The sequence below is a fragment of the Vigna angularis genome, chromosome 3, assembly GCF_016808095.1.
Source record: "Vigna angularis cultivar LongXiaoDou No.4 chromosome 3, ASM1680809v1, whole genome shotgun sequence".
Classification (NCBI taxonomy): Eukaryota; Viridiplantae; Streptophyta; class Magnoliopsida; order Fabales; family Fabaceae; genus Vigna; species Vigna angularis.
This window is the reverse complement of record NC_068972.1, coordinates 4522370-4544984: the sequence shown is the minus strand read 5'-3', so window position 1 is coordinate 4544984 and position 22615 is coordinate 4522370. Positions and strand designations below refer to the sequence as shown.

The window sequence follows — 22615 nt, the reverse complement described above, 5'->3', positions numbered from 1 at the left end:
GGGTACTGTGTCCAAGGATATCAGTATGTGGAGAGGAAGGTTCGGGAGGACCTTGGGTATGACTTGGATTGACAGAGGTATTGGAGATATTAGACTCAACCACTGGAAGAGGGAGTACTTGGTGGAGGATGTGAACATCTTGAACAGATGGAGAGAAGAAAGGTGTCTGTTCAAAGAAGGTAACATTAGCAGACATGTAGTACTTTTTGGTTTCAGGAGAGTAACATCGATACCCTTTTTGAAGTCGAGAATAGCCCAAAAAGACACATTTGATCGCACGAGCCGAGAGCTTGTCGAGCCCCGGAGACATGTCGTGAACAAAACAAACACAACCAAAGACTCGAGGAGAGGTGTGAAAGAGAGGGTCATTGGGAAAGAGAATGGAGAAAGGAACTTTATTATTGAGAGAGGAGGAGGGCATCCTATTAATAAGAAAACATGCAGTTAAGATGGCATCCCCCAGTGATGAACAGGAATATAAGCACCAAGCAAAAGGATACGAGCCGTTTCAACCAAGTGTCTATTTTTTCTTTCGGCTATACCATTTTGTTGGGGTGTATGAGGACAAGTGGACTGATGTAAAATACCATGGGAGCTAAGAAGTGAAGAAAAAGTTGATGAGAAATACTCTTTAGCGTTATCACTTCTTAAGACTTTAATTACTTGACCAAATTGGTTCTTGATTTCATTCAAAAAGGATGTGAAAATGGGTAACAATTCAGAGCGATCTTTCATCAGATAAACCCAAGTACATCTAGAATACTCATCAATAAAGGTAACAAAATACCGAAAACCAAAAGAAGAGACGCGACTAGGTCCCCAGACATCAGAATGAATAATAGAAAAACTAGAAGTACACATTGATTGAGATCTTTTAAGGAAGACAGATCTAACATGTTTTCCTAGTTGACAGGACTCACATTCTAAGGTCTGAAGACCACTAAGTTCAGGACACATCTTTTTTAATTTTGACAAGTTAGGATGGCCAAACCGATCATGTAACACTTCAGGGGGAAGAGCAGCAACACAAGATACCCGTGGACGAAATCCAAAATGGTATAAACCTCCAGCTTCTTATCCTTCTCCAATCTGTCTCCCCGAGCCACGCTCCTGTATAACAAAAGATTTTGAATCAAACGTTATTGAACAATTTAGTATTTTGGTTAACTGACTTAGGGAAATTAAATTGAATGGACAGTTAGGTACAAAAAGAACGGATTTCAGAGTTAGAGAAGGAGACAGGGAAACTTGACCGACTCCCTTTGAACAAGTTTTAGAGCCATTTGCAAGGGTAATGAAATGAGGTTTTTCTTGAAGGGAAAGATTTGAGAACAATGAGGTATTACCAGAAATGTGATCAGAAGCACCCGAGTCAATTACCCATGAATTTGGACCTGCCATGGATTGAGAAATGCAAGCTGTGGACGTACTTGAGGACTGAGATGATTGTGCCAAGCTGTTAGACTTTAAGCGCAGATATTCTTGATACTCTTCCTCAGTAAACTTGGAGTTGGAAATGGAAGTTTCAGCCTGAGATATATTGGCAGTTTTTGAAGGAAAGCCATGCAAGGAGTAGCAGTTTTCTCGGATGTGACCCATCCTCTTACAGTAAGAGCACTGTTGATTTCCCCGACCTCCACATCCTCCTCCTCTAGTTCCACGTCCTCCTCTTCCTCGCGTGGCAACCATGAGAGATGGTGCTATTGTTTCATGAGCTTCCTGAGACTGAGGCACAGGAACACGAAGAAGACGTGTGGTTAAGGCTTCCATAGAAGGGACTTCATGACTTGTCAGAAGTTGATCTCTGATGTGATTCAAATCTGGATGCAAAGCACGGAGGATCATCACCATATAATACTTGTCAAGCTTCTTTTTGATATCTTCCGAAGATTCCACTTCCAAGAACATTCTCAATTCTTCCACAGCTGCTTGGGCTTCAGTCATGAAGGAGACCATATCATGGTCTGTCATTTTGAGACAGGCGAGCTTGTTTGCGGTATCATAGAGACGTTGAATATCATTAGCATAAATGCTTTGAGCTTTCTTCCAAAAAGTGTGACATGTCTTGAAGGCTCTAAGAGATATCAAAAGTCGGGGTTCCACAGATTGCCACAAGAGGGCACACAATTGAAAATCAGCTTGTTTCCATTGTTCAGCTATGTCAGAAGGTACTTGACTCCCATCCTGCTCAAGGTGGTCATAACGTCCTTGACCAAGGAACCACATTTCTACAGCAGCAGACCAAGACATATAATTCTTTCCATTTAGCTTTTCGGAAGTGATTGAGGGACTTCCAGAGAAAGAAAGAACACTTCCAGATGCCATTCTTTGATAAAAACAGGAGAGGAAATCAGAAAATTCGTGAAGGACCAGAAAACCCTAGAGGGTTTCTTAAGGTTTTCTTAAAAGGGAGCTTCTGGACCCACCAAAGTAAGATTTTGAGGGTCAAAATGGACAGAGGAGCTGAGGGCGACGGCTATGGAGGTGGCGCGGAAACTTTCTGGTGAGCAGAGGGCGGCGCGTGGACAGCACACGCCTATTCGCAGCGCGCAAAGAGGTGGCGCGTGACGGAGCGTGGAGGAGAATCAGGCGAACCCACCGGCATGGTTGGCTGTCGCGTGAAGAGGCGAACCAGATCCAGTGGTCGCCGGGCGGAACAGTGGCGGCTGACGGCGGCGGTCGGCGGCGGACGGCGAATAGCGACAGACGGTAGCGGACAGATACCAGGATGGCGGCCAAGTTGAAAAATTTGAAATTGCAGTTGACAGCTGCAAATAGTGGCGAGACAGCCGCAAACAACGACGAACGGCACCGGACAGGTGCAACCAGCAGTGACCGTGCTGGTGAACAACACACGGAAACCAGAGCAGGATGAACCCGCTCTGATACCAACTTGAGATCTAAAAGAGAGAAAAAATGTTTCTCAAAGACTTATTTCATTTCTACTCTTAAGCTTACATTTATAGAACTAGAGAGAGTGCTCTCTAGTTGTAACCCACTTAATACAACTCACACATAACTCATACACACTCATACACACTCACACACAGCTCATACACACTCACCCATAAACCAATATTCTAACAAGATCATTCTCAAATATGTGATTATAAAATATTAAAATTCAATAATTTAAAAAATTAAGAGGTTAGACAGTTAAAAAATTATAAATAATAAATAAAGGAATTATTTTTTTATAAATATGATAATTTATTTCACAATGCTAACTAAATTATTTAGTTTGTTAAAGATTTAAGCAATATCTTTAACATCGTTCTCAAATTTGTAATTATAGTTTAAAATATTTAAGAGGTTAGACATCTATCTATGATTTAAAAACTAATATTCTCGTCCAAGCCAATAACATTTACATTACCAGAAATAGTCGTGGGATTATTTCGCTACATTACGGAAAGTGTGTTAAAGTTTTATTTAAGAAAATAATACTTTTGACACCTCTAGAAAAATATACCTACCTTATATCTCAATATTACAATATAATAATATAGCTTAAAATTTTAAATCAAAAGATAAAATAAATATAAAAATATTATTATTTTAGGTTATCAACTGAATATATTTTATTTAGTAGACATAAAATATCACCATCTTTTTTAATTAGAGTTTTAAAGTGCAACAAATGTAAGTGTATCAATATTATTTCCTATCGTCTAATCTTATATTTTTAATTTTGAGGAAGAATATAATTGATTTTTTAAAACATGAATAGATGAAATTGAACTTTCTCAAATGAATAAAGAGATTAAAAAATAATCTAAATTTATTTTTTAAAAACATAATTAATTCCGAAATCTCAACAAATCCAATTTATTTGTTAAAAGATTAATCATTCTCTTTAACGTTGTTCTCATATTTCATATCCTAAAAGATAAAAAGTCATAAATTTTCAAATTTAAAAGATTTGGTGTGGTTAAAGAAATATATGATAGAAAAAGATAAAGCAGAATAGATAAATTTACTTTGGATTGAAAATCTAATATTCCCACTAATTTGGCACATACAAGTTAAACAGAAACAGTGAATAAAATTCAGAAACACTTTTGCTGTGGAAGTTGGAGCTCTCAACTGTGGATTGTGTAAGCTTCTGTATAATATCTCTCTTTTCAATACAAGTTCTTTCACTACTGGAATTCTTCATTGTTTACATGAAAAACCAGAAGTAATTTTTGTTATGAATATGAATGTCTTTTTTTTTTTCTCTATGGTGGGATCTTTTTATCGGATCTTTTCATTGTTTGCATGAAAACCAGAAGTAATTTTTGTTATGAATATGAATGTCTTCTTTTTTCTCTCTATGGTGGGATCTTTTTATCAAATCTTTTTATCGTCAATGTTTGTGAATGATGTTTTTATCAATAATTTAGGAGAGTCGAAAGTTAAAGTAGTTAAAAAAAAAATTCACGTTAGATGATTGATCTAATAATGTCACGGACTTAGGATCGAGAAGGAAGAAGGAATATTTAAACTATGTCTTAAATCTTTAAGTAATGTGGAACTATTGGAGAAGAAGGTAGGAAAACGTTATTTTAGCAAAAGACTTAGTTTCTTTTTATGTTTAGAAATGGTGTATGAGGCATCAATGAGTTTTGATTTGTCAAAATGGGACTATGAGAGAAAAAATTATTCCTTTTTAATCCTTCTCTGCCTTGTCCTTTCATTCTTTTTAGAATCTGGTTTAACAAAGAGTATTCAAGAAAACAATTTTGGAAGACAGATATTTTCATATTGTATATTATATTTAGATGATGCAAAATTTTTAGTAGATATAAGTGAAAGACAACTCTCATTTAGAACAGACTTTCTGACGGAAAATATATGGTTAAACAAAAGAAAAGCAGTTTATGGTAAGTTTTCTCTATTCATATTTTATGTCTGGGATGAAGTCCGTTAAATCTGGGAAGGGATTGTTGGGAATATTTAGCACTCAATAGAAAATATTCGACACTTATTTGGGAACCCTTTCTTGCTAAAAGATAACAACGTGGAATAGTGACAGTATTTGTTTTTATCGTCGCAGGTTGTTGGTGAAATGTGAAATTCATCAGGAAGTGCTAGCAATACAAACTTTGGCTCTGTGGCTAGTGAGGCACACAAACTTTTATCAGACAGTAGCAGGTTTGGAGTTTCCTCTTCCCCTTCAGTTAGATCTTTGTACATCAATGAAAGAATATAACAGTTGACATTGTGGTGGCAGGTTAATTGACTATTGAGTGGAAATGAGTGAAAGGCAACAAATACAGTATTCTGAGTGTAATCAATTTTCTACTTCTATCACCTACAGCCCTAGTAATGGATATCAGCCTGAAATATTAAAAGCTTTAATTGATGCATATGGCAAAGAAGAAAGCCGAGAATGTCCAAGCAGTAAACCACTATTAGTTGAACAGATGCATAGGAACTGTATAGACAATAAAGTGTGGTCAAAATCATGGCAGAATACAGAAGAGGAGGAGTTTGACTGGAAAGATTTGAAGTCAACCATAGTAGACAATAGCAGGAATAAAGGTTCATTACCTTCAACCGGCTTTTTCTCCAGGGAAATACCTGTTGTTGCAGCTAGTGCAACTTTGTCAGAGCAAAATGCCAGCAAGGGTTGGTCTACTGGATCTCAGCTTCCTCTACTTCATGATTCCTCTGCTATGGCGGTATGTTTCCTCACTTTTTTTTGTTTCTGCTATGCATTTTTATAGTATATAGGATTTATGATGTTGCAAAATAGCTTATGTGAAAGCTAAAATATATACCTCTGAAAATAACTGCAATTTGATTTATTCAGATGAAGCATAGCCTGGTCTCCTCTCAATCTCATGATGCTATGAAGATTCCTCATCATCGCTATAACTCGTCTCAACATATCTTTAGTAGAATGGGTGAATCAAGGACTCTTACGAACACTCCAATTAATCACATTCCCAAAAGTTATGAAAACCCAAATGGGGTTCGACATGCAGTGCCGATAATGGCTTCTGGCATTCCCTCTAATGTGAAACCTCCACCATCAGTTGTGCTTGCAGCTTCTGAAACAAGGCCTTCTGTAAATCAGAATGTCACTCGATCTCCTACTATGAAGCGTGCGATAAATAACTCTATGATTGTACCAGCACAGTCAGGTGGCGCCTTTGAGAAGAAGGATGCATATACTACACATATGCATCAGTTTCCTGAGAAACTTCCTGGCCAAGTTTCTTCCAACCAGAAAAATCACTGGAAAGCACCACAGCCCAAGTTTTTTCCATCTCAGGATCCATCAACCAAACAGTTTGGTCATGGGATGGATTTTTTGAAGAGATCTGGTGCATCCACAAGTACAACCATGTCGAATACGTTACCTACTGTGCTATTCCCTTCACCACTTCCAAGTATTGCAAACTACCCTTTTCATCCAGGTCACCCTCCTGCTTCATCTCAAATGATGATACCTCATCCGAATGTTGGTCCGTTTATGTCAAGCAAACAGCCACCAGATACTGATCAAATTTCTCATGCTGACATCTCATCGGATAAACTACTGCCACCACAGGTATGTCAAATAGAGTGCGTCGCAGTCGCTTTTCCAAATACTAATATATTTATCTATCATAATTTCGTTTCATTTTTCTTGCCTTTGTTTATTTGATTGTGCCACCCAAGATTTCAATACTAATTATTTGTTTTTCAGAATTCCATCGGAACCGAGTTTAAAGCAGACATTCTGAAGGTTCGGCATGAGTCTGTAATTAATGGCTTGTATGGTGATCTCCCTAGACAATGCAGAAGTTGTGGGCTGAGATTCAGAAGCCAAGAGGAACACAGAAGTCACATGGATTGGCATGTGACCAAGAATCGGAAGCAGAGAATCTGTCGTGAATGGTTTGTGAGGGAGAGGATGTGGCTTAGTGGTGCAGAGGCAGTGGGAACGAAGTCAGTAGCAGCTTTTTTTCCGACAGAAAGAAAAGAAGAAACGAAAGATGAACAAGAGTTGGCGGTGGTAGCAGAAGAGGAGCAGAAAAGATGTGCATTGTGTGAAGAGGCTTTTGAGGAGTTTTACAGTGATGAAATGGAGGAGTGGATGTATAGAGGAGCTGCGTACCTGTATCAACCCACAGGAAAATTAGCAACAAGCATAGAGAGGTCACAGTTAGGTCCCATAATTCATGCTAAATGCAGATCAGATCCTAAAATGCCTCTCTCCCAACATCTTCCAGAGGTATATTTTAGAATGCTACTAGTAACATATTCTCTTTTCAGTACACTTGATGAATATGCATGTTCATTCCTTTGTTTATTTATATGCAGGATGATTACCAAGAGGGTACCCCAAGTAAACGAATGCGGATTTGACTCATTAATATATTCGGAAAAGATGTTGGGTTTCAAATAATCATCTCTATAAGGTATTCATATAATTCTACTTTTTTGTAATAATACAAATAACTTTTGGACCATTCAAATAAGACGTAAAAGCTCCATTGCCTTGTAGAAATGTTTATCTTAATAAAGTATGGCAAGGATTCATTTTGATGATAGAGAAGATTTTCCAACTATGATATAACTCTTTTTTTGACATTCTTTGAAGTTCATAAAAATTTTGGAATGCTTTTTTGGTTCATTTTATTATTATTCAACATTAAAAACAATTCCAGTATTAAGTCAAATATTATGAATTTCGTCACTAGAACTTTACTTATCATTATCTTCATTATATTCCTTTAATACTTTTTTCATGAAGATTCCGTACACTGTAATCTCTTTTTATTTAAACTGGGTTTTCAAATGCTAATATATAATTTCATTCTTAGATTAAGGGTTTGTTCACTTAACTGAAATAATTTAAAGAAAAATATAAGCGAATGACTTTAAGTGAATTTGGATGAAGTTGTGTTGTTTCTTTTACAAGATTTGAAGATGAAATAAATGGATTTGGAGATGAAAATTGTAAAAATGTGTGAATGATTTAACTAATGTAATAAATAAAAAAAGTTTTAATGGAAAATATAATATTATTATTTTACTCCTATAGTTAAAAGTAATATATTATTACTATTAATTATTATTATTAATAATATTTATTATTTATTATTAATTAACTGAGAAAAGGATAAGAACACTGAAAATGTATCACCATAATACTTTCACATCTCCTTAAGGCATGATACGCCAATGGATGGATTCTGTTAATCCATCTTTGCAAATCTGTTCTTTTCAATAAAAGTGATCATAATAAATCTTTGCAAATTAAGATAAGTGTTGGAAATTCCACGTCGACTAGGGATAAAACCAAATTATAACATACAAGTGAATCGTAAACCTTGTTGCTGGAAAGATTAATTAAGCTTTAAATCCACTCTCTAGTGATAAGAGTAAATCATCACATGAAAAGATATTACATTTTTATTTCTAACACAAATAAAAAAAAATATTTTTCCTTCTTGAAAACCATTAAATACAAATTGTTACCCTCTTTTAAACAAATTCTCAACAAATAAAACATTGAAGATAAGGATACATTTATTTTTAGAAATATATTTAAACTTAGAGATAAGTTTCGAATGAAATAGAGCATTTGTGATTATATTTGTTATATAATTTTAAAATAGAAATAGTTATATAAATCTTTATGGAGAAGTAAATGAATATGATTAAGATGATTAGAGTAATTATAATTATAATTGAACTGATAACAGTTGTAAACCTGATTTTTATGAACAACAAAGAGATCATTTATGTATTCAGAATAAGCAAACAAACTTAGCAAGATGAAAAATCCTTACATAATTTGAAATTTCAAGAGAAAGACTTTAAGTTTAATCTTATAATATCTCTGTAAGGGAAGATTTATATTTATTTATATATTATATATTTAATTTTTTTTAATTAATTTAAAATTTTGATAAATTTCTTTTGTAAGGGGTATTATTTCATGAAACTAAATATAAATGATTAATATGATAATGAATGATATGATAAATTAACTGAAAAAATAAGTTTGGTATTGCTCTGATCATTTTATGAAATTAATGTGAAATGTACAACTATAGATTCTTATTTGGCGCATTAAAACTAACTTTATTTCTTTTCTTCTATGAGCATTGAGACACATGCAAACCTGTCCTTCATCAACAGTGTTATTGAAGAATGCCCAAGCTTTAGCATGTTTTTGGTATTACTCTCATATCTATTAAAAATATACAGAGGACCTGTTCCTCTGTATGGTGAATTTAATTTCATATACAGTGGACATGTTCCTATCTTTGGACTGCAGGCATCATATGTAATAATTGTGCAAACATTTGATTGAGTCGAAATACGAAGAAGAAGAAGCTGCTAGGTAGCTTTGTTTGCTACAAACTATTTCCATCATTAATCATAACAGCGAGCGGCAGGTACATAAGAAGTGTTATACTGGTTTTCTCTTAATTAATTAACACTATACTTAATTCTTTATCAACAAATCAAGTTTTATTATGTAAACTATTATTGTAAAAACAACCCAAGTAACTTTTAGACTCCAATCTCTCTTGACTAATACCATATGTTAAGTAACTACATCTTGCTAAAATTGAATATCATTTGAATTGTGATTATTTTTGGCTAAACAATCACTTTAAACTAAAATCCAGCGTTATATAGAATGTACTTATTATTTTTTTCGATTTGTGGGATCGAAATTACAAGACTTTTTTAAGTTTTGTATTTGTTCGGTGCTCATTTTTTATTTTGCTCTTGGTCAAAAATTATTTGCAAAAGACATTTTGGTGTCGGGAAAGATTTGTTAATCTCAACAATAAATTTGTAATTTGTAATTAATGTGACTAAGTTATTTCATTATCTTCAACATGTATTTATAGATTTTAAAATGCTTTTTCAATTAGCACCTATGTAATTACAATCCAACATGTAATGATCATGTTTTTACTTAAGTTAATCATTATCAATCTTAATTATTGTTTAAGACTGATTTCTCGATGCATGTTGTTCGACCAATCAATCTATTACATATTTTTTAAAATATTTTTTCAATTAACATCAATCTAATTACGATCTAATGGTTAATGATCACGTTTTTACTTAAGTTAATCATCATCAATCTTAATTGTTTAAGACTGATTTCTCGATGCATGTTGTTTAACCAATCAATCTATAAAATATTTTTAACTGATTGGGCCATGGAGTACATTTACTAATATAAATATTAAATCTTTTTAAATATTAGATAAATTTGCTTTCTGTATATAAAAGATATTTTTTGAGAAATGTGAAACAAAAAGTTTAATTTACTATATCTACATGCGGTTCGCAAGATAATTGGTTTCCAAAAGATAAGTACTTTCAAAATCTTCTCATTTGTAACAATAGATCTGTTTCCTAACAGTGTATCTTTTGTTTTAAATGATATACTTTCACTTTACAATCAACTATATTATCCCACACTATTTACTTAAATATCACTTTTTAAACTATTTTTCCTCTCTGTTTCTCAATGCTATCAACCATTTCATCCTTAATATTCTTTGCTTGTTTGCAGCGTAAGAATTTAAATAAAAATATTATACAAATACTCTGTCGGAGTTATAAGCCATTGTAGTTCTGCATGATAATTAAAAAAAAGTACTAAATAGTCTTTGTTTCGGAAGGATTTAGAACCCTAATCCAAAACATTCAAAGTTGTCTGCTCCAATGTCCAGTTGTGCTGTCTTCTCTCTTCTCCTTGTCCAAGCTGCGGGGGAGGGTGCCTGCAAAAGACACTCCGACGCTCAAGTCAGTGACTTCGCGTAGTAATCTTGTAATCAAGATTTAGTTATCAGAATTCAAGTTCAGTCCAAGTTAAAAGTTACCTGTCCCTTTTACCAGACAAATATTTATAAATTATAATGAGCTTACCGTTAAGTCTGACTCATTAACCAACAATGAATGATAATACTAATTGTCAATAAATGACCATTATTTTCATTAATTCTCCGACAGTTATTACTATTGATTATCTTAACGGCTCTTTTTACCGATCGGTTCACTGACCTGCGAGGTATCATCGGTCGGCAAACTCTTCTGCGTCTTTACCGTCCGGTCGGCTTATGAGCCTAATTTTACCGAGCGGTTAACTGTTTGCCCGCTTAGTTCATTTGCCTGGGAGGTACCATCGGTCGACCATAAGCCCATAGTAACAGTCTTAATTTGAAAAAAATGAAAAGAAAACAAGTTCATTCAATTGTATTCTTATTGTTGTCTTACTTGGTCGATTTATATATTTTGTTACATTGGAATGAAAGAGGTACCATTGAAATTTTGTAATATAAGAAAACATCACCCAATTTGTTAAATTGCGTGGGATCTATATGAAAAGAAGATTGTGAGTAAAATTCACAACAGATACAATATAGATACCTCCAATAATATTTTTTGCTAAATATAGATATTTTAAGTATTCACTATTTATATTAATAAAGTGTTAAAAGTATTACGATGTTATGAGTAAATCTCTCTAATCCATTCTTAGTGATTTAGTTGATTTTTCAAAAATCAAGTGAGTAAAATAGAGTGATTGGTATGAAAAATACTAACAGCTAAATAATTATATTAAATTTTATTTTATAAATTTCTATTTTATTTCAAATTATAGAATTAAAATTATTTTTTAAAGAGATTAATTTATTTAAATTTATACTTTACGGTATAACTTAACTAAATTTATTTTCTTGAAAGACTAGTACTAATATTTTACGGTAAAATTTGTTTTGATTATACTTTAAGATAAAAGAAATTGTTAAAGTGAATATATTTAAAAGTAATTTTTAAATAAATATTATTTAAAACTTCAAAATTTAAAATAACACTACTACAGAATTGATCATAGATAGCGCTAAATAGATAGCGTTTTTTTTAATAAGCGCTATCTATGAATGTGCGGAAAGATAGATAGCGCTTATTTAAAAAAGCGCTATCTATACATATGACAATAGATAGCGCTTTTTTCAAAAAGCGCTATCTATAAATAATTAATATTAATTTTTTTATTTATAATTTAAAATAGACTAATAGATAGCGTTTTCTTAAACAAGCGCGGTCTATTCCAACACAATAGATAATGCTTTTTAAAAAAAATGTTTTCAGTTTTCTTAAGGTGGGTGCAGTGAATGTGGCTTCGAGACCGGCTGGGAACAATATTGGTTATATTTTCTATCCTTATTTCTTTTTTCTTTATTTTTTTACTTCTTTCTTAGAGTTTTGTCGAGAAGCACAAAGAAATTGGCGAGAGAGAATTCGGGGGTCGAGGGCATGATTTTCGAAGGCTCGTTCTTCCCTTTTCTTCTCTATTTTCCATTCACTAACACTCTGCTTGTGTGACCACCCTCTCCTTCTACGCCCCTCCCAATCTCCCCTTTCCCCAACCTCATCTTCGTCGACGCCGCTGGCTCCCTCGCCATTTTTGACACGGATGGCTTCGTCCATCTTACCACGCTTTCCGTCCACCGCAACGCCGCTATCAACAACCTCGCCCTGCACCCGTCCGGTGAGCGCGCCCTCACCGTTGCTCGTGACAGATGCCTCGCCGTCGTCAACCTCGTCCGCGGCTACCGCAACTGCTGCTTGCGCCTCGACAAGGAAGTTACTCTGGTCAAGTTCAATTCATCCGGCGACCACTTTTTTATGGCCACAAAGAAGAAGGTTTATGTCCACCAGACTGAGGATGCACACATATTGTTCGAATTGGAATGCTCTAAGCTCTTTCTCTGCGCTGCTCCTGCTAGGTTATGTGATTCTTCAAATTCTTTCTTTGTTTTCTCGAATTATCATCGAATATCAAGTTGGTTATTTATATTTTCTCTGTTTCTTCTTTTGGTACTGCTGATTTGTCTTGTATGTTAAAAAAACCCTAGGGTTTAGGTAGCATTTGATAAAGAAAGTTTGGTATATTGTCACTAGTTAAGTTTTTCGGGCGTCTAATACTTGTGATGTTCTGCTGTGGGAAGATTTTACACAGATTTTGGAGACTATTTGAAGCATCAATGAACCGTGAGAAGTTCCCAGAGAAGGTGCACTCATAAACTAACTATTTTTAACTTTGGATGATGGAGATTATAGATATTTTACTGTGTCTTACAGAACAACTTAATACCTCATTGTACCCATGTCAATTCTAATTCTTCTAAAACAAATTGCATAAAAAATTTAGATCTGATGGCTTAATTATTGATTTGTTGCTTGCTTACTACAGGTATCCTCCACATGAAAGAAGAGCAAATGCTATAGTGCAGTAGCATGTCTAAATTTATAATTAACTATATTTGTTCTAATATCAACACTGGGGAAGTGACTTTTCTCTGTTGTTTTCATGTTGATTGTAGGAAGATGTAATAAAGCCTCTACTTGATGTGACAGAAACAACTCTGCTTCACTACTGTATGTAGTCTCTTAAGTTGATGAGGTGCAACTGACTTGAGTTTTAATTGCTTGTCAAGTATGCATTCTAAAGCTATCATTTTTTTTCTTTACTCTCAAGAGCCTGACTATGCCGCTATTATCTACTACACTTTTGTGCCATACATGACTACTTCCCTATAATATATATAGGGGATGAAACCACTTTTTTTTGCTTTTTTATGTTATTAACAACTTATAATGTTTTGCTGTAACACCCGTTTTTAATATATATATATATATATATATATATATATATATATATATATATATATATATATATATATATATATATATATATATATATATATAATAACATAAATGCTTATCATCAACCTGGTAAAATATAATTTATTTGACCTGTCCTAGAAGTTTTTGTATTTCCAGTAATTATTATTTTGACAATGTCTGATATAGAATTTCTTACCCTGTCCTGTATTGGGGGATTGAATGATTAATGATTTGAAATTGAGGCAAGAATACTGAATTTATATATGGAAGCGTATTATGTTGTTCGTTTTAGCATTCAACCACATCTAAGTCTGAACTATGACAATGTTTAGGTGTGGAGGCTATAGTAAAAAGGAACCTGGTGAAGTACTGACACTTCAGAAGCGAGTGTTAGCAGTGCTAAATGAGGCAAGGTATAATGTTTGGATCTTAACTTTTAAAATATAATGTTATTAACAACTTATAATGTTATCATTGTATTTTCACACCTTGCATGGGTTCAAACTGATAGAAAGTCCGATGGTCTTGGCTACTTGAAGTATCCTTTGATTTCAGATATCACCAAATCCATCTCGAAATCTTTTGGTGTTCTCATTCCAGATCAGGTATTTTTAAATTATAGCTATCCTTACCCGAATGTATTATGTGCTCTAGTTTCAAATTCCCTGGAAAGAACTGTAGGATGTTGTCTAGGTAAACATCTGTCATTTATAATTAGTCTTTCCATCTATTTATGTGCATTGGTCTTGCAGGCCATTAGACGATTAAATGTCTGTGAAATTGTGTGGATGAGTAAACTGTCATAATGTTCTTGGAAGAGTAAACAAATAACTTCATTCTCTGCACTTTTAATGTTAAACGTATGAATCTGTACCAGCATGGCATATTAGCTTACTGAATATTCTTTGGCATGTCCTACATCATGTCTTTGGTTCAGATAAAACAAAATTACTACAGCAACTCATATAGCTTACTTAACTAATTTTATATTACTTTTATTTCTTGCAGTATTTTTCTAATTGCAGATGTCAACGCAGTATTTTTCTAATTGCAGATGTCAACAATGTCGTGACAATCACATTATTGAAGTGAGGGAAGATTGGTGTTACATGTAATTAGTACATGCTTATAGGTTATGTTATGATGATATACATTCTTATAGTACTAATAGGATATATATGTTATCGTTGTATATATTATCTTATAAAACAATGTCATGTTATGACACATACGGGATGACTTAACGATTATATTTAAAAATATTATTGTATAATAATTTTTATTCATAGTAATGAACATTCTTTTTTATATTTTTGTCTGTCATATTTTTCTTAATATTTTATATTTTTTTTGTAAATAATAAACCAATAAATAGCACAGGTTTGTACATAATAAAACTAATATTTTATATTTTCTTTTGATTTTTTTTTATTTTTTGAAATATTTTATTGAAAAATTATTAATTTTTTTTTAAAAAAATTGACCAATAGATAGCGTTTATTTAAATAAGCGCTATCTATTACTGTCTGACAATAGATAGCGCTTGCTTAAATAAGCGCTATTGTCAGACAACAATAGATAGCGCTTTTTTTATAAGCGCTATCTATTGCTATCTATTAATAGATAGCGCAGTCATAGATAGCGCTTAAAAAGCGTTATCTATGACAAAAAAAAGCGCTATCTATACACTTTTTTGTAGTAGTGTAAAAAGAATTTATAAATATGATGAGTACATAAGTTTTCTTGAAAACGGAAGAAGATTTTCTAAACAAGATAATTACTAAATAACTATTAACGAATTGAATTATGACAACCATTAGCTCCTAACAAAAAAATGGCAATTTAAGGCTTTTCAAACAGTGAATAAAATCACTTGAGCATTAAGACTAATCCCATATATAACCTACATAAGCAAATATAGTCAAAATAGTTCAAAAGAGTTTCTGCACGAAACCATAACCCCAAGGAACAATTATACCAAATAGTTTTGGGTTTGAACTTAAACACAGTAAAGGCATACATAATTAGTCTTTTAACAGGAAAAAGTTATACAAACAGTATAGGTTTAGGTAAGTTCTTCCCAACACATCAAATGGAGATAAGGAACATGAAGAAAGTTTAGAAGTCAAACAATGGAAAAAACTTAACAAAACCATCCAAGTTTATAGCACAACAATAAAAGTTCTGCCCGAAAATTAAGACAGATAAAGAGAAATCCAGACTTATTTATTACATCTATAAACCATACGGAACTACTTTCATTTGGGGAAGTCAATGCCCATCAGTCACTAGCTGCGCAAAAGAAGATAGGGTTCTCTAAGATGCGTTAATTTACTTGTTTCCCTTCTTCCGAACACTATAAAGTTGGGACCACCTTCCTTATTCGTCTATCATCTTTCTCTATCTGTTACATCTGCATGTCGTACAAGAAAACTCAAAATTAATGACTGAAATAGTTTCTATCTATATAACTTCTTTAGATTCGTTACTAAAAGTGAATACGTTAATTAAACCTGGAACAAATGAATATCAACATGTAAATTTTCAGTCATCAATTTGCTTACTATTTGAGGGCACGACGGCACCTAAGTGCCGCCACTGCATACTACGGCTTGGATCCGCTCAACTATGCACTTGATTAAACTGCTAACAGTGGTCACTGAAGTAGCAGAGAGTTTTGAAGTTGGAACAGAATCAACCAATATCTGAAATGCCACTGTTAGAAGGCAACCTCCAGATCCAACCTCACGAATGGGTCCTTCGTTGTTCATCGGTTCAGGCCCATCAGGAAGAACAGCAAAGCCCGAGGGCAGCAGGGCAACACAATCAGGATTTCCACCTCTCAACACAGCATTCATGGAAATTAAATCAACAGGAGCATACACAACAAACGAGCCTGTGGCATCAGTGCACGTCTCTTGAAGCATAGTCATATTGCTTTGGCCGAAATTCGGAGTCTACAATTTGCATTCACCAAACAGCATGCTAGGTTACTTACAACTATAACGAGATGTGTAAACTATGAAGTGCGCATGCTAAACTATAATAACTTACGTTGACTCGAAGCAAGGAGACACAGTTGCCAGTATCATGACCATTGGCAATGTGTGCCAATTCTTCCACTTGTCCTCCGTTAGAGAGAATGTCCCACTGCAAATTCAACATGTTTGCACTTGTTCTCAGAAATTTTAGTAAAAATAGATAAATACTGTATTGTGAATAGAGATATATGTAATGTAACTTGTAACCGATGAGTTTTTATACATCACCTGATTTCTTGAGTTTTCAGATCGCAGAAAATCAAAAACTGTCCTTGAAGGAATGGGGAGCCACAAAGAAGTTGAAGCACTGAGCACAATGCCGGAAGGTCTTCCTGGATCATCCACACTTTTTCTGGTCATGACCCTTACATCTTCACTGGCATCTGTTATTAGTGTCCAAGCATTTGCAGTAGATGCACCAACAGCAGTACAAAAGCTCAACATCATTCTTTCGGCCAGCCTCATCATACTTCTTCGTCCTCCAGAATTTGTTAGCACTGTATACATAAACATAGTAAATATTCCAAGTCAAACTAATTAAGTCACCTATTTTTGCAATGGAGTGTGCCTAACCCGTTTACACAATCTTAAAATTTAATGAACAAATAAAAGAAAAAATGAAGAAAGATCATGAGACATATATCTATATATATACCACCAATGCTCTTATGGGGTATGTTCGTGGCCATTGAACTTGCAAGACGTTCGCATTGTCTATCCAAGGATGCCACCCAGCGTTTAGCTCCAAAGGCGAGGCCAGAATTAACATAGCTTTTGTAAAGATCATGCACTTCATTATCTTCCAGTTCTATATGTTCAATCCAAACAATCTAAAGAAAAAAATTGAAAAGTAGTTATTGTTTACAACAAAGTTTTCTCCATGGGAAAGTAATGTAAGTAAACACTGTAGAAGTTAATAGATATCAATGTAATTAACCTTTGAGTAACCATTTGGCAATTCTGTGATTAGGCAACCAGAGGGTCGTCTTCGGCTTTTTGTGAATGAACCGGGTCGCAGCTGATCCATGGAAAAATCAACAATAGTCCATGATTCTAAATTTTTTCTCTTACAGAACCTCACAAAATAGTCATCACGAACAGGAACAAGCGGTGAAGGGACTTGGAACTCAGCTGACATCTGAACCAACAACAAATGAAATTCATCAATGCTCCAGAGAGGTGACAAAGTGGATAAAATGGAAGGGAATTAAGGCGGATTTATAATAAATTAAACTTTGCTTACCACTTGACAGGCTCCGTCCAAGATTTCTGTTTGGCCAACTTCCAGAACTTGATGTATCGCCGCCCTTGAAATGATACCGCAAAACATGTTTGCCCATTGATTCTGAAAATCATTATCAACAGTTTCAATGTCAATCAACCAGTTTAAATGTATTACAATGATGTCTCACCTTCAATGAAAGAAAAATGAAAACGAACTTATAAATGGAAAACATAATGAATAAGGTGATGAATACAAGGTTAAAATCGAGAGATATAAAGTAAATCCTAATAAGAGATAAGGAGTTTGGAAAATCAAATCAGAAGCTATAGATAGTTTTACTGGTAATCATGTAACACATAGTTGGAAGAGTATTAATACTCACCACATCCATAAAGATCTCAACGAGTTTATTGTAATCCATGATTACCACTGCGGACTGCCTTGAAGCTTCAATTTTAACGTCTAAGGGTGTTGGACCTATTCCCTTAGGGAAAGATCTCAGATATTCATCCTGGTTCAGAATCTCACAGCCACAGCTTCCAGGGAGCCACAAAGGGTTTCCAGCCTCGGCGAGGTTTGTGAATTCCTTCATTGCTACGCTACCAATCTCCATAACGATGTCTTTCTCAAAATCATTAGCAATTGGGAGTGCCCCAAGGGGTTCATTATTGGCACCAAGCATTTCCCCTATGATAACTGTATGTGCTCCATAGTTTCCAACACCCTGATCAAGGGACGGAGGAGGAATCATCTGGTTTTGAGATGACATGTTATGATATAAACTCCCAGGTTTTACAGCAAATCTTGGTATCATTGCTGACATCTTTTCAATCTGAAATACAAAAGTAAGAAAAAAAATGAAAACAAAAGTACACTAAGGTTTGAACAGTGAAATTTATATGATTTAATGGTCAAAGTGATTTACCTCTTCTCTCAATCGCATATTCTCAGTCCTCAGCTGTTGCTCGTCAAAGGACATTTCTCCACTGAGGCCTCCACAATTAGGGCAAGAAGCATGACTTAGTGCCTCCTTGTACCTGGTGTTCTCTGCACGAAGCTTGTCATTCTCAGCCTTTAAAAGATTGTTCTCGTGGCGATCATGTTGAGACTGTATACATGATAAGGGAATATCAGCACATCATAATGGCATAACATGTATATATATTTAAGACAAACAAGTCTACTTAGATGCTTTTATTTTCAGTGTAGAAATGGTACTGAGAACCATTAATACTGGTGAGACAGAATAGAAATGTAGAGAATAAAAGAGGGAAAGAGAAAAAGGAATTTGCATGTTATAATGTGATAAAAGAAGGGTTTATGAGGTGAATATAATGGGCAGTCTATGTTAACCTTTTTATTTTTTTTCCTTCCTCTCTTAAAAAAAAATTGTAACGTGATCTTAAGAAAAAGTAAAAGAAGGTAATAGGTTTTTACATCTATTTGATAAGTAACATAAGATAAAATAATTATAAATAAATGAACTTTTGTATTTTAAAAAAAAACAAAAAAAATAAAAAAATAATATCATATAAATATAAAAAATTTATGGATATCAAAGTATCATTTTCCTTATATAAATATTTACAATTAATGTTTGAAAGATAAAATCTGAGTTGTCTAAATATTTGAGGTAACTGTTCTGATTTCTGGACTGGATGCTTACATTTTTTTTACTATATAGGAATGCAAGAGTGGTTTATGTTTTTCTTATTGAAAATTAATATTAATACTTGGTTAAAAATAATAGTTTTGTTTTGTTGAAATATTGTTTTTAATTGGAAAATTAGAAACTTTGGACGCACAAAAAAACATATAAAAAAATAACAGTATTTTACTAAAATGAATTTTCTGGTAAGTTTTTCTTTTTAATTTAACAATAGCTATAGTAACATTTTTAAAGAGTGGCAGGGTAAGATAAAAAATTAATTAAAGTAATATTTTTTAGAAGATATAGGTTATTGATATGTCGAAAAAGAAAACAAATGAGAAGAAAATAAACTTGCAAAAAAGAAGGGAATGAGAAAAAATAATAATAATAATTTATAATTCAGAGTAAAAAAATATGTAAAGGTGAATTGTAAATAACAGTGAAATGATATGTCTCTCTCTCACACACACACACATATATATATATATATATATATATATATATATATATATATATATATTACATTCATTTAATATTATTTATTTATTTATTGAAAAAAAATACACATTTATATTTATTTAACATATATTATAAAGATACAATAATTATAAAAAAAATGAAATTTATGATTATTTGAATGTTGTAACATTTGTTAAATCAATATAAACTCTAAATAACACAAATAATATTTAAAACTTTACAGCTTTCTCCTTTCTCCTTTACCTTCACTTGGGTACGCTTGTTTTGGAACCAGAACTTGACCTGCAAGATATCCAATCCCAGCTCTCTGCTCAGCTCTCTCCTTTGTCTGTCATCTGGGTGAGGACACTCCTTAAAGAAACTGACAATACCACATTTCAAAACATTACTAAATAAATAATATTTAATTATAACCAAACCAAGCATTAAATATTTTATTAATTAGATAAAAAAAAAAAAAAAAGTTGAACCTTACCATTCCATCTCCATGATCTGTTCATGCGTGTGTCGATGGTAACGCTTTTTTCCACTTTGTTTGTTGGGATCTCGGTCAGAGGAAGAAGGAACTCTCCTTTCATTACTAGAAGATTCACCATCTATGTTCCTTCCCAATTCATTCTCCAAGAATGTCCTTTGTGGAGGCTTTTCTAGTATAGACTGTTGTTGTTGTTGTTGAGAATTCCAAGAGTTGGTGTTGTACTGATACATTGCTTAAGTCCTTCACCTCTTATTCTTGAATCTGCATGCCAAGACAGAAAGTGAAAGTGAAAACTCAACATGTGTTACACATTAATAAAAAAAAGGGTGGTAATACCAAAAATTCTTTTTTTTGTTTTGTTTTAGCAATAAAAAACAAGCACAGCATGCAGTCTTATTCTCACATTCAAAAGGGATATTGGGGATGACCAAAAATAGTTAAATAAATTAAAAGAGTGGTTTGGCAAAATCCTTTCTCAGTAAAAAACCAAAAAGACTGTTGTTTTTAGGATTTGTTTTACAGAATTGAGGTCCAAAAACAGCTTTGGTAACAACAACTATAGTGGATAAAAGTAAAGGTATGGAATAGTGCTGTACAACAGAAATAAGAAATTAAAGGGATCTACCACAAATTTTATATAAATAGTATGAGAATGTTTGTTTAATGCTGGTACAGTGATGTACTTGATGGATGTGTTTTATGAAGAAAAAGAAAGTAAGAAATTAGAGAGAGGAGAACTCACCTGATTTTGATCAACCTTAGGGGAAGGATAGAGATTTTCTTTTCAAACCACAACACTTTTCAAACCTATACCGATCCAAGTCTCTCTCTCGTTCTCTCTGCAATGAAGTTTTGTTCTCTCTTCCTCCTCCTTTTATAAGTCTTGGTATTTAGTGATGATTTAAGTTGACCCAGAGGTTCTGCTAAAACTGTGGCTGGCAAGAAGGAGGAGAGAGAAAAAAAGATGGTTTCAAAACTGTCTGTATCTGTGCCAAAACCATGAACAGAGTTAATAAAGTTACAAAGTGAACATTGATGAACTTTGGTTTTGCTAAACTATAATGCTCTCTCTTACGTGCAGAGAATGCATTACTTTCTTGACAGATGTAAACGAGAATTCAGAACCGACAAAGTCGAAAAAGAGTTGACATGGTGTGAAAGGTTAACAATGGCTACACGAAAAGGAAAAACAAAAATGAAACTTAAACAATCTGATTTAACTGAGATAAGGTGTGGACATATAGAAGAAAGCTGAGATAAGTATGAAGTTACCAAGACAAGACTTAAATACAAGAAAGCTGAGATAGTAATATAAGTTACAAAAAAAAAAGAGTAAAAAAATGCATATATCTAAGAAACAGTATCATTGGATCACTTCAAAGAAACTCGTGGATGGAGATTAAAGAAGAGAACGTTTAAGAGTAGGTTTCTATAGGAGGAACCAAGAGGTGGGGCAAAGAAAAAAAATATATAATGAAATGATTAAATAAAGAAAAATACAAAAATAGTTATGGGTGGTAAATGGTGATGACTAAGGAGAAGAAGAGAAAGAAAAGAGGGTTGGAAGTTATTGATGAGAGGATTGAGCTGGTGTAACTGCATTAATGGGAGTGACAAAGAACATAAATGCATTATTTTGAGAGAGAGAGAGAGGAGAGTTTGGTTCATAACTTTTGTTTGTATGATGGAAACTCAATGTTTGTTTTTTAGTCATTTTCAAACAAGTTTTTTAATAAATAATCAAATATAATATAATATTAAAAATAATGTATATATATTAAAAAAGTAAAATTTTTAAAAATTACACATAATCCTTTTGTAAATTAATTTTTACATAAATTAAATTTATTGTTCTATTTCTTTTAGAAATAATGATACAAGTGCGTTCAAATATATTTTTAATCATGTATGTGCTCATACTCTTCATGCACAAGACTGCGTTGGCATTGGGAGGTGGGGTTTATTGTGCAAGTACCGATGGTCGTTCTGTGAAGAGGTTTAAATCTTATACTTATAAAAAAACGTTTTATATATATATAGTCAGATTATTTGTAATGCATGAAAAAGTCAAAACTGATGAACTTAATTAGCTC

General features: G+C 33.3%; 4 protein-coding genes across 10 annotated transcripts; 2 read left to right on the top strand and 2 right to left on the bottom strand.

Moving 5' to 3' along the window:
* Positions 1–1525: 1525 nt before the first annotated feature.
* LOC128195729 (uncharacterized) lies at positions 1526–2544 on the bottom strand. Its single transcript, XM_052874095.1, has 3 exons — positions 2427–2544; positions 1608–2326; positions 1526–1530 (listed from the first exon to the last, which is right to left on the bottom strand). Exons 2-3 carry the CDS (start codon positions 2323–2325, stop codon positions 1526–1528), a joined length of 723 nt encoding a protein of 240 aa, XP_052730055.1. The 5' UTR covers position 2326; positions 2427–2544.
* A 2693-nt stretch (positions 2545–5237) lies between these two features.
* LOC108324773 (polyadenylation and cleavage factor homolog 4) lies at positions 5238–7449 on the top strand. Its single transcript, XM_017557703.2, has 4 exons — positions 5238–5666; positions 5798–6541; positions 6680–7207; positions 7297–7449. The coding sequence occupies exons 1-4, from the start codon at positions 5238–5240 to the stop codon at positions 7339–7341; spliced, it is 1746 nt and encodes a 581-aa protein (XP_017413192.1). The 3' UTR covers positions 7342–7449.
* A 4755-nt stretch (positions 7450–12204) lies between these two features.
* On the top strand, positions 12205–14837 carry LOC108325659 (uncharacterized). Of its 6 annotated transcripts, none has more exons than XR_008247609.1 (6): positions 12206–12746; positions 12980–13031; positions 13344–13456; positions 13980–14060; positions 14159–14252; positions 14656–14837. XR_008247609.1 is itself a non-coding variant. In XM_052874336.1 (5 exons), the coding sequence occupies exons 2-5, from the start codon at positions 13419–13421 to the stop codon at positions 14737–14739; spliced, it is 264 nt and encodes an 87-aa protein (XP_052730296.1). In that variant the 5' UTR covers positions 12209–13031; positions 13344–13418; the 3' UTR covers positions 14740–14837. The 6 variants fall into 6 exon arrangements, 1 of the variants encoding a protein (XP_052730296.1); XR_008247608.1 differs by having other exon boundaries at positions 12969–13031; XR_008247610.1 differs by having other exon boundaries at positions 12205–13031; positions 14702–14837.
* Positions 14838–15660: 823 nt separating this feature from the next.
* On the bottom strand, positions 15661–21801 carry LOC108324055 (homeobox-leucine zipper protein MERISTEM L1). Of its 2 annotated transcripts, XM_052874335.1 has the most exons (13): positions 21598–21801; positions 21265–21508; positions 20520–20783; positions 20288–20405; positions 18839–19021; positions 18296–18745; positions 17932–18033; positions 17626–17826; positions 17344–17518; positions 16917–17185; positions 16702–16797; positions 16212–16604; positions 15661–16060 (listed from the first exon to the last, which is right to left on the bottom strand). In XM_052874335.1, the coding sequence occupies exons 3-12, from the start codon at positions 20750–20752 to the stop codon at positions 16233–16235; spliced, it is 2199 nt and encodes a 732-aa protein (XP_052730295.1). In that variant the 5' UTR covers positions 20753–20783; positions 21265–21508; positions 21598–21801; the 3' UTR covers positions 15661–16060; positions 16212–16232. The 2 variants fall into 2 exon arrangements, with proteins under 2 accessions (XP_052730295.1, XP_017412341.2); XM_017556852.2 differs by having other exon boundaries at positions 21265–21801.
* Positions 21802–22615: the final 814 nt, after the last annotated feature.